The 16,797-nt window shown below is 40.3% G+C and overlaps 1 protein-coding gene across 2 annotated transcripts in view; it reads right to left on the bottom strand.

Annotated features, from left to right (window-relative positions):
• The window catches only part of SERPINI1 (serpin family I member 1), an 86,953-nt gene that overhangs the window by 14,534 nt on the left and 55,622 nt on the right, over nt 1-16,797 (bottom strand). For both annotated transcript variants that reach the window (XM_073626150.1, XM_073626149.1), the window contains exon 5: nt 9,727-9,931. In XM_073626150.1, the coding sequence (XP_073482251.1) occupies nt 9,727-9,931 (205 nt within the window). The remainder of the gene's footprint in view (nt 1-9,726; nt 9,932-16,797) is intronic.

Genomic DNA, 16,797 nt, shown 5'->3' with positions numbered 1-16,797 from the left:
GCCTCTGATTGCTAGTTTCACTAGATTTGGAGAGAGATTTGATGCAGTCACAACGGTGTTGCTCAGTGTTCTCTTTGCTGGAGGGGAATTTGTATCTGAGGACCTGAAGACAAGCACCTTTCTGTTCCTTCTTCATTCAAGTCAGTAATGGGGTAAATGTAATTTGCAGGGTGACACAGGCAATACTGGTAGTTCACAGTGCTTTTTTTGGGAACAGCTTCCATAGTTTAGGTCCTCCTTAAATCTTTTCAGAATTCACCCTGGCAGGCTTTACATTGGGTCTTGTGTGGTGTTGGAGAAACCATTTTGATCTCCAGGTTTGCTTTGGGAAATGCATCAAAATGCATGGAAATGTCTCAAGCATTAAAGCGTTTTTTTTAAATTAGGTGTGATTGTAAAGTCTCTTTTTTTTTCTATTAAAATAACAAACATGTTATACTTACTTGCCCTGTGCAGTGGTTTTGCACAGGGCAGCCTGGATCTTCCTCTTCTCAGGTATCCATTCAGACACGGACCTGCGGTTCGGCCCTGACCCCTCTCTCTTCTGATTGGTTAACAGAGTTTGTGCCTCCATCATTTGAGTGGGAAGTTTCTATTACTCTTATTAAAACTGTAATAAATAATCTCTAATGTTTTAATTCCCAAAGTACTAGAAAAGGTATTCTATTTAAATTTTCATTATTCAACTTTCTAACATAAGACAGGGTGGTTCTCTGAAACTGCATGGGTTAGGTGGTTGGGTGTTCTTGACTTGCAGTCATGAGTTCACAATGTGGACAATATTTGCAGGATTTCTACATGTTTCCTTTTATGTATTTCTTGCACAATCCAAAAACATACCAGTAGCAAGAAGCTTTCCACACTGTGGCCTTAATGTTAATTTTTATATACCTGTAATTGTTGAATGTATTGTAAACTGTAGCAGTTTGAGGGCAGGGACTGACACAAATGTTACATACCGATATTGTCTACAGCCTTGCAACATGTTAAAGCAATATACAGTATATATTAATAAAAATGTAATACATGTAAAAATAACAGCTTACAGTTGTCAGTTTATCTACAATAAATAGACTAAAATGTTTAAAGAGAAGTGTAATAAGTCAGCGCTAAAACAATAAAAATAAATAGAAGGATGCTAGCAATAGGCAAGCATGCAAAAAAAAAACCTAAAACTAAATACAACAGTAATTAGGGTGCAGCGCCTTAATATAGCAACAACAAATTAAATAGGTAAATAATTAAAAGGTTTACTTTAAACCAAATGCATAAAAACATTAAAGTGAAAATCACACACAAATAACGCATAAATAAAAACGAAGAAGTGCTTTACCTCCAGGAATGTCCGTATATTGCTTCCAACATCCAAAAAAAGGGGACACCATGTGCAGCTGGGCGTAAGAGAGCACTGGTGAGCTTGGGAAGTGCAGCCTTACCCTCATTTGCACACGCTGTCCCCTTTTTTGGATGGTAGAAGCAATATATGGACATTTCTGGACTTAGTTTAATAATGCATTTTTTGTGTGTAATTTTCACTATCATGTTTTTATAGTGGAGGTCTTAATTTATTATTTGCTTGATTATTTAATTTGTTGTTGCTATATTAGGCACTGCACCTTTATTACTGTTATATTTAGACTAAAACATTTGGTATTAAACAGGCTTGTAAAATAAATTAAAATTTCTTAAGAATGAAAGTGCCCATCCAATGGGGGACAAACTAGAATGTGTTCCATTTGCTAAACAAACAAAGTACAGTAAAAACCAATGAGCAGAAAGGTCAACTATAAACACCTAAATTTGCAAACTAATGTTTGCATCACTACTGATCCTCTGACTTGTGACCAGCAAATTGCATCAACCTGTCATAGAATAAGTATAAGAATGGTTAAATCCCTCACTGTAGATCATTCAGTGAATGACCTTGACATGTATGGATACCTAACACATAGTAAGCAGTTAAAAAAAATGCAATATAATATATTTTTAGCATGAAGGTAATTACGCCCCAGTAAGCATAGAAATTTGGATATTTTTTTTCAGGACAAAGTGTCCAGTGTCAATTCACAGCTTGAAGAGATTACAAAGTCTGTAATGGTAATGGTAGGTAATGCAGATCACCAACAGAGGTAATATAAGACAAGGAATTCAAAATCAATTCTCTAAACACCAAAATATCAAACAATTATGAATTCTGATATGTACAGAATGGGTCAACCATATGATGGACTCAGCAGACTAAATCATACTAATTAAAAATGCATTATTAGTTCAAAGCAGATTTTAAGTACCATCTGGCTAGAGATGATGAATAGAAGGCCTGCTCAGCACTTTACACAGATAATGTATGTTTGCATTTATGTTTACAAAGATCAGCAGTAATTTTTAAGGCTAAATATATTCACATGTAGTTAGCAACACAGCCAAAGTATTATATAAATAGCAACATTATAATCTTGTAGGTGTTAGATCAGGGGTGTCCAAACTTTTTTCAAAGAGGGCCAGATTTCATGAAGTGAACATGCGTGAGGGCCAACCATTTTGCCTGACTTTTTCTGAACCATTAAAATTAAATGCAAATTAAATATTTTATGCAAAATTTATTGCAAACGGAATACTATTCATTTCGTAACACTGATGACAATATATGATGATTTATAATATATATATCTTCTCTTCTCAGGTCAACGATGAGCTCAGGCGTGTCATGTAAAAAAAAAAAAAAAAATATATATCTATATAGATATATCTATATATCTATCTATATATATATATATATATATATATAGATCTATAGATATATATCTATATATCTATCTATATATCTATAGATCTAAATATATATATATATATATATATCTTCTTTAGCCTCTGACCAATCCCCAAGCACCTCTCACTGTAAGGATGAGCTCAGGTGTTTTCTGTTATTTTTTTTAAATGATAATCTTTCCTTCAGCCGGCCTAATCCACCAGTGCCTCTCATTGAATGACAGGAACAGTGTTCCGGTTTGATGTGGCCCCCACTTGGAATTTACATATATATCCATCTGTGGCCCCCAAGCTCGGCCGTGTTATGTTTTTTTTTTCTGTGAATACATCTATTTTCTTTAGCTGAACAAATCCCCGAGCGCCGCGCTCATTGTTAGGGGGTGTGTGGCTGGGCGTGTTCAAAAGTCGATGTGCCAGAGCCACTAGGAAGCTGACAGCGTGCAAAACCAATCACAGGCACAGTGACATTTCCCCGATCTCTGCAGTGTTATGCCCCGTACACACGGGCGGATTTTCCGACGGAAAATGTGTGATAGGACCTTGTTGTCGGAAATTCCGACCGTGTGTAGGCTCCATCACACATTTTCCATCGGATTTTCCGACACACAAAGTTTGAGAGCAGGATATAAAATTTTCCAACAACAAAATCCGTTGTCGGAAATTCCGATCGTGTGTACACAAATCCGACGGACAAAGTACCACACATGCTCAGAATAAATAAAGAAATGAAAGCTATTGGCCACTGCCCCGTTTATAGTCCCGACGTACGTGTTTTACGTCACCACGTTTAGAACGATCGGATTTTCCGACAACTTTGTGTGACCGTGTGTATGCAAGACAAGTTTGAGCCAACATCCGTCGGAAAAAATCCTAGGATTTTGTTGTCGGAATGTCCGAACAAAGTCCGACCGTGTGTACGGGGCATATGTGTTACAAGGTCTCAGGTGTAAATGGGGAGCAGGTGTGTTAAATTTGGTGTTATCGCTGTCACGCTCTCATACTGGTCACTTGAAGTTCAACATGGCACCTCATATAATAAAAATGAAAATAAAAAATGATATTATATATATATCTTATGTTATACTTCCTCCTCTGTGCAGTTGGTTTTGCACAGAGCAGCCCAGATCCACCTTTTCTCAGGTCCCTCTTTGCTGCTCCTAGTCCCTACTTTGAGTGTCCCTCAGCCAGCAGCTTGTTACAGGTTGTCACCCAAGCCGAGTCAGAGCACATTCAGACACAGAGCCCCAACCTGGCCCCGCCCCCTCTCTCCCATGATTGGCTGACTGACTTTTATTGACAGCTGCGGGAGCCAATAGCGCCGCTGCTCTGTCTCAGCCAATCATGAGGAGTGTACTGCATGGCTGAGGGCATTGTGGACATTGCTGGAGAGAGAAGGAGGTCAGGTAGGTAAATGGGGGGGGGGGGGGGGTGCTGGGGAGGCTGCTACACACAGAAAGTTTTTTTATCTTAATGTATAGAATGCATCAAGATAAAAAACCTTCTGCCGTTACAACTCCTTTAATGGCTGTGTGTTGAGTTATTTTGAGGGGACAGCAAATTTACACTGTTATACAAGATGTACACCCATTACTTTAACATTGTAGCAAAGTGTAATTTCTTCAGTGTTGTCACATGAAAAGATTGTAATAAAATATTGACAAAAATGTGAGATACTGTATGTATAAATTTGCTGCTGTGCAAAAGTGACAGGTGCACTTGAAAATGGTGCAGACTACCTAATAATACATTGGCTTTATTCATCTTTATTACATCTGACAGTAAACCTGCCCAGATTTCATTAGAACAATCCTCAGTTCAGTGGTTTTCTTCAACACAAAATATTCTTTATAACACAGATACATTTTTTTCCTATTGTACAGCTCATAAATGAAGGCATAAAATCGATTCCGGAGATTTACATTGGTAAGGTATTTTCGCTTTCATACAATGCACACTGTAGGCCTTGTTATTTTAATCTTGAAGAAATGAGTTTCCTGCTAATGTTTTCCTGACGAAGGCTTAGGCAAAGGAGAACTTATCATTCTTACTCTTTTGGTCTTTTGGTTTTCATTCTCTGTAGACATTATCTGGATTCTGCACTTTGCAGAATGCCTCTTCTAGTCAGTAGATATAAATATTTATAACTGTTTATTTAATGCTTTGATAAAATTCCACGCTGCTCGAGCATTTGGAATCAGAAAGCAGCAGTTAATCTCACAGCCCTAAGTAGGGAAATTACAGAATCACTACATCAAATTTCAATCTTGCTATCCTACAAAATGCCATACATCAAAATGAAATAAAGCAAAAACTGAGCTCAACTTTTTCCTACTAGGGACAGGATTGATTTTCATTTAAGACATTGCTGTAGATTAGTTTCACTACCAACACCCTGATCAGAAAGGAAATATGAATTAGCCATTGTCAAACATGAAGAATCATCTAAATGATTAAGTGGCTTGCCCACTGGACAAAAAGCCTATTTATTGAAAACAATACTTTGCTCGTCATGCTGAGCACTCAAAAAGAAGAGTTGGATGGATGTTTTTTTCAACAGTACCCATTGTTCTTAAACATTGTAATCAAGGGCAATTATGATCACAGGGCGAGATGTAGATTCCTCCCAAAAATAAGAGACTAAACCTTACTGGATGGACTGTAGTATGGTACATTCAGGAGTTGCATTACTCAAAATACAAATATGAAAGCTGCAATTGCTGAGGCAATTAGAAGGTCAGAGGACACCTGAAGCCTGACAATTGCTGAGCTGTCTGACCTCACACATTTTCTATCTTCGGTGTGTGCATTGTGAGGTTAGGCAAGTTAACAAGACAAAAACTGTGAAATTAATAGGGTGATGAAGTGCCAAGCTCAGACAAAATAAATACGGGTAAATATAAATCCTTCACAAGCAAGTCTCTTCTATTATAACAAAGGCCTAGTTGGCACTAATGCTCTTTAAGATGCCCATGTGTTTCAAAACAGTTGTTAGATTTGCATAATTTCCCAATGGGATTTAAGAAAAACAAGTGTGTGTATGCATTTTTTTTTTTTTTTAATTTAGAGCCATCTGATGGCCGTAGGTCGGTCATTTTGGCTGAACTGGATCTTTATATCTACAGTATGGAGTTCCATTTTTTTTTTACAGAAAATGTAAAAACTCCAATAAAAGATCATTTACTAGGAAGCAATCTGTTTTTTGACAAACACATAGTGTATAATATATATATATTTTATATATAAATGTGTGAGTAGTCTACATAAAAACACGTACTACAATATAAAAGAAAAAAAAAAACACATTTATTGCAGCAAAAAAAAGTGCTGTTAGTTGTACATTATGTCAAAATTTGAATGTGAATTTTGATATATACATTAGCTTAAAGTTAACCTTGCAAGGCAAAGCAATGGGTCACCTACTTGACACATTCACCTTCCTTCGTTCCTCACTCAACCCCCAAATGTTAAGAAAGATGGAAAGTCGGGCAGTGCCCAGGCCAATTCTCTGAGAAGGCAAGCAAACGGTGCACTAGCTTGTGGTGTGTTCCCAGCACCCAAACAACATGAGAAAAGGAGGAAAAAGGAAGCAACTCGTTCTTTCAAAAATTTTAGTATTTATTGCAGGTGGAGTACAGGAAATACAAATCGGCTTACGCGTTTCGGCTGTTAGCCTTTATCATAGCCAAGATAAAACTCTTGGTACTTTCAGATAGAAGTGTACACATAAATACCCTTTCTCCCATGTGACAGCACTGACCATGTGTCCTGCTGTCTTGAGGTGGGTACAAATACTTATGTTAGTCTTTATTTAAACTCTGTTTCCCTATGGAGATCGCTTAGATCCTAGGCTGAAGGCTGGAGAGAGGGCTTCAACTTTCCTCCATGTCAAGATTTAGACAGTCAAAATAAAAGGCGTTACAAAGGGGGGGGGGGAGGGAGGGGGGCCCAATATGCAAATTGTAAAAGAAATTGAGGGCCATATGTACAACCTGGTACTAGAATCCAAGGGGAGCTACAGTTATCAATTAGAAGGCTAACACAGATCCATGCAGACATTACAAATTGCCTGGACTTGCGCACTTTTTGGGCCAATGGCAGCTTAAATTTGGCTTTACATCATTGCGTTGCGGTAACAAGTAGTAAAATATGTGTATTACCACATTATTGCAAAGAACACAAACGTGAACTAAAATGTTGTGGTGCCACAAGGTGATACTAGAGGGCACTTTCAGCAAACGCAAAACTGGCAATTCCACTACACAATTACGTTCACTGTAATTCACAGATCTACTGTTTATTTTTTAGGTCACTTTTATGTCATTACAAGGTAATAAAAAAAAATAAAATATGTAAAAACACCCTAAAGCTAATTCAGTGGACATTGGGGTTGATTTACTAAAGGCCAATAGACTGTGCACCTTGGAAAGTGCAATTGCACACTGCAAGTGCAGTTTCTCCAAGGCTTAGTAAATGAGGTAAAGTTTTAAAAAAAATTAAAGTTTTTAAAAAATACCCAATCACATGCAAGGAAAATAAAAAAAACAGCATTTTTGCTTGCACATGATTGGTTGATGAAAGTCAGAAGAGCTTCTGCTCATTTACTAAACTCTGGAGCAACTGCTCTTGCCGTGTGCAACTGCACTTTTCAAAGTGCACAGTCTTTTTGCCTTTAGTAAATCAACCCCTTTATGTTAAACCCTTTGCATGATGGTTTTCCCTGTAACTGATTATTGGGAACAAATAACTAAAAAAAAAAAGGAGAAAAGTCTGAACTGCCTTTCCCACCTTACTCTTCTGACCCCCCCCCCCCCCCCTTTTTCTCCTGCCACCCACTACCCCCTCTTATTATCCACTCTTGTATACTTCTTAACCTTCAGATCTTAATATTTTTTCCTTCTCTCATTGCTTTTTGGAGAGACCTATATACAGCACAAGTATAATTATTATGTCCTTACAGATTCAACAATAAAATTGGAGGGAGATTGTTTCCCCACTCATGCCTAAGAAAAATATCTTTAGAACTTCTTCAAAAAGCACAAACAGTTGGAAGTTAGAATAATCACATAGATGTCCGAAGACCTAATGATAGGCAGCCTTGATAATTACAGCAGGACGACTTTTAGTTCTTACACAATCTATAGGTATTTGAGGTTTTACAATGTCTGTCATAAGCTGTAATGTGTTTTTGGATGACAGTGTTTCACTTTCTTTCCTTGTGTTTTGTAAACGTCTCAATAGCAAACATTACAAAGTTACTTTCAACTTACTCAGAGAAACCAGAATAGTGAATTTATGTGTATGTGGACACACTTGGATAACTATCATTAAAGAAAAATAATCTTTTCTACTCTTATTGACATATATAATAAAGTACAATACTCTACAATCTCAGAAGAAATGTGTGGGTATATTAATGAAAAATTTGACTGCAGCTTCTATAGGAAAAATAGTAACTTTCTAACGATTTACTTGATGGACTTGTGTCTTTTTTCAACTTGACTATGTACTGTAACTAGGATTTCAAATGCCTTTATATCTGGATCTACTGATCATTTCAGTGCAGTGCAGTTTTCATTTAATGTAACCTTTGCTTATGCATTTTTCCTCTTTATATTATGTTAAGCTTGAATTGATCACATCTGTAACATGTTTATTTTAACCCCTTCCCGCCGACCGAACGCATATATGCGTCCTCGGCTTTCCGGGGTTATACCGGGATGATGCCCGCAGCTGCAGGCATCATCCCGGTACCGTTGTTTTCAGCGGGCGATCGGCTACCCGAATATAACAACCGATGCGGCTAAAAGCTGCTCGGTTGTTATACCGGAGGAGCGGGAGGGGACATCCCCCCCCTCCCGCCGCCTCCCGCCGCTGTTACCGGGCCTCCCGTGCGATCGGGAGGCCCGGTGTCCGGTCCGCTGCCTTCGGCGGCTGGGGGCGGACTGGAACGAAGCTGCGAGCGGCTTCGTTCCAGCCTTCTTCTTGTAAATGCGGAAGCGACGTCATGACGTCACTTCCCGTTTACTCGGCTGCCAATGGCGCCGAATTTAAAAAAGTACACAGTATTCAGAATCGCCGTTTTCGGCGATCTGAATACTTTGAAGTGTAAAGGAGGGATGGGGGGTCTTTTAGACCCCCGATCCCTCCATAAAGAGTACCTGTCACCACATATTACTGTCACAAGGGATGTTTACATTGCTTGTGACAGCAATAAAAGTAAAAAAAAAAAAAAAAAAATTTAAACACAATTTATAAAGTACAAAAATAAATAAATTAAATAAAAAAAAAAAAAAAAAATTTTTTTAAAGTGCCCCTGTCCCCGCGAGCTCGCGCAGCGAAGAAAACGCATACGGAAGTCGCGCCCGCATATGTAAACGGTGTTCAAACCACACATGTGAGGTATCGCCGCGATCGTCAGAGCGAGAGCAATAATTCTAGCCCTAGACCTCCTCTGTAGCTCAAACCTGGTAACCGTAAAATTTTTTTAAAGCGTCGCCTATGGAAATTTAAAGGTACCGTAGTTCGTCGCCATTCCACGAGTGCGTGCAATTATAAAGGGTGACATGTTTGGTATCTATTTACTCGGCGTAACATCATCTTTCACATTATACAAAAAAATTGGGGTAACTTTACTGTTTGGATTTTTTAAAATTCATGAAAGTGTCACTTTTCCAAAAATTTGCGTTTAAAACACCGCTGCACAAATACCGTGTGATAAAAAATATTGCAACAATCGTCATTTTATTCTCTAGATTCTTTGCTAAAAAAATATATATAATGTTTGGGGGTTCTAAGTAATTTTCTAGCAAAAAATATGGATTTTAACTTGTAAACACCAAATTTCAAAAATAGGCTTAGTCATGAAAGGGTTAACAAAGGATATACACCAAAGCTACAAAAACAAGCAAAAGGTGACATTCATGTGTACAGATCTATACATACGAATATGAATCCTACCTTGGCAGGTAAACTTCCACTTTCTGTTTTTTCACAGAATTTGCCCATTCATCAATAAGAGAGGCTTTGACTAACGGTTCAAGTGTTGCCAGAGGAACTTCCTGTCTGGACAGCAGGAGCATAAGACTAAGTTCATCTCCTTCATATGGCATCTCCAGTACTTGGTAAACTCCACCAGCCTCATTTGATCCATCAGTAAACTCTCCTGTAAATAGGAGAGAAACATGGAATAGCTAAAAGAGACAGCAAAATGGTAAAGAATGCCCGGCCCTAGAACAGACCTAGAATTTTAGTTACAAACATACCATACTAAAATTTAGTCTACCAATATTGATATAAACTGCTCCAGTAACCCTCTGTAACTTGCATAGTCTATTCAATCTCAACCAGGTTTCTGTCTCAGATTACAATCTTAGGGCACATTCACATGTGCGGCATGGGCTGTCATTTCTGTGTGTTTGACAAGCAGTGAGGATAGGTCACCTCTTTATTGCATGATTTTACCCTATAATTGCCATACTATTGCACTGCAATTGCGTGCATTGCCCGTTGTTGCAGTGTGGCCCTATATAACTGCATTGGTCATGGTTAGTGGTGGCACAACATGATGCTTAAGTTCTGCCGCAGCCATGAAGCACAACATCGCGGCCATGGTATGTGTACAGCCCAGAGCAGCTGTATGTTAGTGCTCAGGCAGACAGTCAGGGGGCAGTAAAACTGACAGCCTACTGGTTGTTAAAATATTTGTTAGCCTTGCAATCTCACCACCATTGCCAGAATGTCATGAACTTGGCACTTCAGCCTCCTGGAAAACTTGTATACCATTTCCCAGGAGGCTGCAAGATCAGCACATAGAGCAGCCAAGGGGCGGGTTCAGCGTGTCATTGTAACTAGCTGCCTATACCCAGAAGAGGCAGCCATATGAAGAGGACCAAGATGGCGGCACAGGACCTGCTGCGTGGCATATGAACAGTGGGATCGCAGCCGGACAATGTTTTACTCGCTCTCGGGCGAGTATGCGCTTTAAAAGAGCACTACAGATGAGCAGGAAAAGAAAAACATTGGGGTGGGTGGGGGGAGTTAAGTACCGCTTTAATGGCAACTTTCAGCAGAGACCAAGAACAGTTTACTACGATTTCCAGCCATCTGATACATGTGCTATTTGTATTTCAGTGAGGAGCACTGAGATCCTGCAATCAAAATCAGTGAAATAATCGGAGAGGCTAAACATTCGGGGAAAAACGAGGATGTTTTTCTTAGAGATGTGGTGAGTTTCTCAACTCCTTCCCGTCGACCACCTCCTAGCCCTTTAACGATTCTAAAAGGAGGCGGGCATTCGGGTCATGTGATTGCTGTGATTAGCTGTCACAGCGGTCATATGATTGGAACGCTCCTGATTGCTAGTATGCATCAGGAGCTTTCCGGAAACCGCCGGCTAGTGGTTTACACAGGGCCACATGAATGCAGCCACTCGGCGCAAAGGTCCACACACCGAGAGGTTGCATATATGCGTTCGTCCAGCGTGAAGTGATTAGCATTAACAACTTGTGTTTCATATCTCCCTGCCTGGCTGTAGTAAAATAATGGACCATACAACGGTCAATTATTATAGATTAAGTATATTTTACTTCTTTGGTTTATTTATTCAGGTGCATAATTCCCATCTATCAGGTTTTGCTAATAGAAACAGTTTGTCTTTAATAGAATTATAGTGTCCCGGCACAATCTAAAAACCAAAAAAAAAACAAAAACACACACACTGAATACATGGAACATGGTAGCTTACAGTCGCCACAGGTTACATGTACACACCACTATTGAATACCAGCTGGCATTTTTTATTTTGTGTTGTATGGGAGCATTTTATCAGCTGCATGAGACATTGCTCACCAGACTGTAAAAAGGGGATTCAATCAAATGTAACAAATCTTGCCTGCTGAATGGATTGTTTGATGTTATCAGGCACAATCAGTGTGTACTTTGCAAACTGATGCTTTCAGGTACAGGAAATAATTATGTATGTGTGTGGTTGTTCGGTTACCTTATGGAATAACAAACATGTGACTGAAAAAGGATTAAAAAAAACGTAACTCTGCAGATGTATTTTTATGAGAATAATGGTCTATAAAATATCTTTATTATAAAGGAGCTTTCTTAGGCAGCATTCACACTTTGTTTGCATTCAGCCATGATCACAGCAGGCAAATCGCTGATACGAACAGTCACAAGTAGCTGCAGCCATTGTCAGCCTGTCTTTGCACTGTAGGCGGTTGGAGGCCGCAGCTATCCACACACAGCTGTCAATCCCTGCTTCAGGAATCAGTAGATTCTTGTCGCTGGGATTTGTGGCGTGGCTAAACATCTGTGTAAATGCTGTCTTAGATCATCACTATCTAATATAGCCATATTAAACTCAGCTGAAACAGCAGATGGAATTGGGTGGACTAAATCATTAAAGAGTAACTCCACTTTTGCTGAGGAAAAAAAAAAAACAAAACAATAACCCATAATGACAACATGAAAGACGTTTGTTTGAAATCTTTGCAAATGTATTAAAAATAAAAGAATAACATGTACATAAGTATTCATGCCTTTTCCATGACACTCAAAATTTAACTCAGGTGAATCCTGTTTCCACTGATCATCCTTGAGATGTTTCTACAACTTGATTGGCGTCCACCTGTGGTAAATTCAATTGATTGGACATGATTTGGAAAGACACACACCTGTCTATATAAGGTTGCACAGTTAACAGTGCATGTCAGAGCACAAACCAAGCCATGACGTCCAAGGAATTGTCTGAAGACCTCCGAGACAGGATTGTATTGGGGCACAGATCTGGGGAAGAGCACAGCAAAATGTCTGCAGCATTAAAGGTCTCAATGAACACATTGGCCTCCATCATCCATAAAAGGTGCACAATAGCCCACCTGGAGTTTGCCAAAAGGCACCTGAAGGACTCTCAGAGAATGAGAAACAAAATTCTCTGGTCTGATGAAACTTAAACTCTTAGGCCTGAAAGGCAAGCGTAATATCTGGAGGAAACCAGGCACCACTCATCACCTAGCCAATACCATCCCTACAGTGAAATATGGTGGTGGCAGCATCATGCTGTGGGCATGTTTTTCAGCGCCAGGAACTGGGAGACTAGTCAGGATCGAGGGAAAGATGAATACAGCAATGTACAGAGACATCCTTGATGAAAACTTGCTCCAGAGCACTCTGGGCCTAAGACGGGGCAAAGGTTCATCTTCCAAACAGGAAAACGACCCTAAACACACAGCCAAGTTAACAAAGGAGTAGTTATGGGACAACTCTGAATGGCCTAGAGTGGCCCAGCCAGAGCCCAGACTTGAACCCGATTGAACATCTCTGGAGAGATCTGAAAATGGCTGTGCACCGACGCTCCCCACCCAACCTGATGGAGCTTAAGAGGACCTGCAAAGAAGAATGGGAGAAACTGCCCAAAAAAAGTGCTACCTGTCTCTGTACATTGCTGCATTCATCTTTCCCTCAATCCTGACTAGTTTCCCAGTTCCTGCCGCTGAAAAACATGCCCACAGCAAGATGCTGCCACCACCATGATTCACTGTAGGGATGTATTGGCTAGGTGATGAGCGGTGCCTGGTTTCCTCCAGCATCATACTCAAAAAAACGCAAGGCTGTAATTGGTGCCAAAGGTGCTTCAACAAAAGTATTGAGCAAAGGCTGTGATTACTTATGTACATAGAATTTTTTTTGTTTTTTTATTTTTAATAAATTTGCAAAGATTTCAAAACAAATATCATTCACGTCAAATTGTAGAATTTTGAGCAAAATAATGAATTTAATCCATTTTGGAATAAGGCTGTAACTTAACAAATTGTGGAAAAAGTGAAGCGCTGTGAATACTTTCAGGATGCACTGTACATTGAGGATTTTAACAAACATACCAGATTCACACTTCTTGCTGTGAAGAAATAGCTGTTTGCTTCACTAGACTGATCACATACTCATTCTGAATGGGAGTAACTGATTCATTAATATGATCTGGTACCTGGTGCACTTTTTGTGTTCCAATGAAGAAAGCTGTAGGGTCTGTATCTCTTTAAAAGTAATCAACCTTTAGGGAGTATCCCACCAAAACTTACACTTCTATTACCGGGGGTTTCTAAAATGTGACTTGTATCTTAGTGTAGACTTCTAGGAAAATCAGTGAGCAAACCACACAAGCAGGAAAATATATTTTTGTAGGCATCATGATACAAATTAGCTGCAAATTTTTGTATGGAAGTAGAACTTATCAAATAGAGAACAGCTGGGGGGCACATTTTTTATTATTCTTAAACCACTAAGTAGAAGAAAGAAATGAGAGGGACATTTTTTTTGCCCGCAAAACACTAGTTTGACATGTGTGATCAAATGTTGATGAGGAGAATAAGGCTTGCTCTTCCACAATGGAAAGGACAATTCTGATAGCAGGCTAGATTTAAGCTTATTTGATAAGACAGTGCAAGTGAACAGTGACTGTAAAAATAACCCATATAATATTTTCACTAATCTGTTTACAATACATATCTAAATTAATTAAAAGATAATGTAGGGCTGCGGAAATTAACGATTAATTCCTCGATTAATCGTTATTTTTTTGATCGATAAACATTTTTTTGATCGGTAGGCTGCCTGCCCTGGGACCGCTTTGGGCCAAGCTGTGGCTGCAGCGCAGCACTCTGCTCCCTCCTCCTCCTCCACTATATGTCATACACAGTCTGCGGGCTTCTCCCGCTGTGTGTCTCCGAGCTGAGTGTGAAAACTTTGGCCGTGCTGTGAGAAAAGTCCCGCCCTCCTCCTAGATCAGCTCGTGTGATAGACGCAGTGTTCTGTCTAACACACAAGCTGATCTAGGAGAAGGGCAGGACTTTTCTCACAGTGCGGCCAAAGTTTTCACACGCAGTTCTGAGACACTCAGTGGGAGATGCCCGCAGACTGTGTAATCCAGGCACAGGCACTGACTAAAGTAGGCTGCGATTATGGGCACGGTGAGACTGCATTATGGGCACGGTGAGACTGCATTATGGGCACGATGAGACTGCGATTATAGGTACGGTGAGGCTGCGATTATGGGCACGGCGAGACAGCATTATGGGCACGGTGAGGCTGCGATTATGGGCACAGTGAGGCTGCGATTATGGGCACAGTGAGGCTGAAATTATGGGCACAGTGAGGCTGCAATTATGGGCACAGTGAGGCTGCGATTATGGGCACAGTGAGGCTGCGATTATGGGCACAGTGAGACTGCGATTATGGGCACGGTGGGACTGTGATTATGGGCACGGTGAGACTGCGATTATGGGCACAGCGAGACTGCAATTATGGGCACGGTGAGACTGCGATTAGGGGCACGGTGAGACTGCGATTAGGGGCACGGTAAGGCTGCGATTAGGGGCACGGTAAGGCTGCGATTAGGGGCACGGTAAGGCTGCGATTAGGGGCACGGTAAGGCTGCGATTAGGGGCACGGTGAGACTGCGATTAGGGGCACGGTGAGACTGCGATTGGGGGCACGGTGAGGCTGTGATTAGGGGCACGGTGAGGCTGAGTTTATGACGTGTGACGTCCTAGCCAGGCCCCGCTATGTCCGGCTTTGGCCGTTGCCATAACAATTTTGCTAAATCAGCTAAAAGTAGTTGCATCTTAGTCAATTGATAAAAAAACGATTAATCGAACACGAAAATTTTAATCAGTAACAGCCCTATATAAAAGGTCAGCGCCAATTCAAGTAAATGTACATAAACATAACACAATTAATTTTAGAAATCACATCATAATTGGGTGAATAAGTAAAGTAAAAATCTGAAAATCTTTAAAGAAACATTCATACACCAAAGAAAATAATACTATGTAAAGAAATTGGTGTGATTGAAAGTGTCCTGAGTTATCTGTGCGCCACCATCACTCGTGCCGGAGAATGACAAACTCACCAGATAACTGAAAAACTGTAGCTAATACAAAATCGATTCCTTAAGAGGTAGGGATACCCAGGAGGGAAGGTCCTTATAACTTAACACCATCAGCTGGTGTATCCTTGGAGACTTGTGCAAAGACAGGAGCTCAAAAAAAAAAAAAAAAAAAAAGCAAAGTTCATCCCATAGCGCAAATACAGCCTATAAAGATCGTAAGCCAAATTGCCAGGTAATGCACTTACATTTGTGGGTGCTAATAGCCTAGCACCGCAGGGATCCACACCCATCCTGGAGCTCTTGGCGTGCGTTCCAACACACCAGAGATGGGAACCAGGCGTATAGGAAGTGGCGTCAGTGCGGGAAAGCAAGCAGCCTCAATGCATTTCGAGTTTCCACATCATCAGGAAGCTACATATCTCTTTAGCTATGGAGCATTACTGCCCTTTAAACATTATAACTATTAAACGATACTTTACTGAAGGAGGTCAATACAGATATCCATCTTCTAGTTCCTCTCATAATATAAAAAGTCAAGAGAGGGGCACCATGTTAGACATATTTGTTGGCAAAATTCAAAACGCAAGAAGTACTGAGCAGCTAATTAAAGTGAGCCTTCCCTGAACACGGTTGGCTCTACTGAAAGTCCCACACAGTTAAAGTGGAAGTCAAGTCAAAATCTAACCAAGGCTAAACCTACTCCCACTCCCATTCTAATATTATGCTATCTAACCTGTGAAAGAAAAGATGCTTATACCTATTCTGAAGCCACTCCGGTCCGGTCACAAGATCTCACCAGCAGCAGCTTCAGTGAAGAGGAGAGATCACTGACAATGGCTGCAAATGCCTGTGCTGTGACATCACCCATAGGATTTCTATGGGGCACCCATTGTCAGCTGTCCCTCCCCTACACTGAAGCAGGCGCTTGGACCTGATCATGTGATCTGACTGGAGCGGCTTCAGAATAGGGAAGCATAAGCATAGAATAGAGCAGCCTTCTCAACTTTTTTTTACCTCAGAGGAACCCTTGAAATAATTTTCAGATCTCAGGGAACCCCAGGTAAGATTAGTCCATCAGACATCACTGGGAAAAATTCCCCTTACCTTGGCTTTGGTGGTGGTAATGCTGCCAT

The sequence above is a fragment of the Aquarana catesbeiana genome, linkage group LG04 (genome assembly GCF_042186555.1).
Source record: "Aquarana catesbeiana isolate 2022-GZ linkage group LG04, ASM4218655v1, whole genome shotgun sequence".
In the NCBI taxonomy this organism is placed as follows: domain Eukaryota; kingdom Metazoa; phylum Chordata; class Amphibia; order Anura; family Ranidae; genus Aquarana; species Aquarana catesbeiana.
This window is presented reverse-complemented; position numbering and strand designations above follow the sequence as displayed.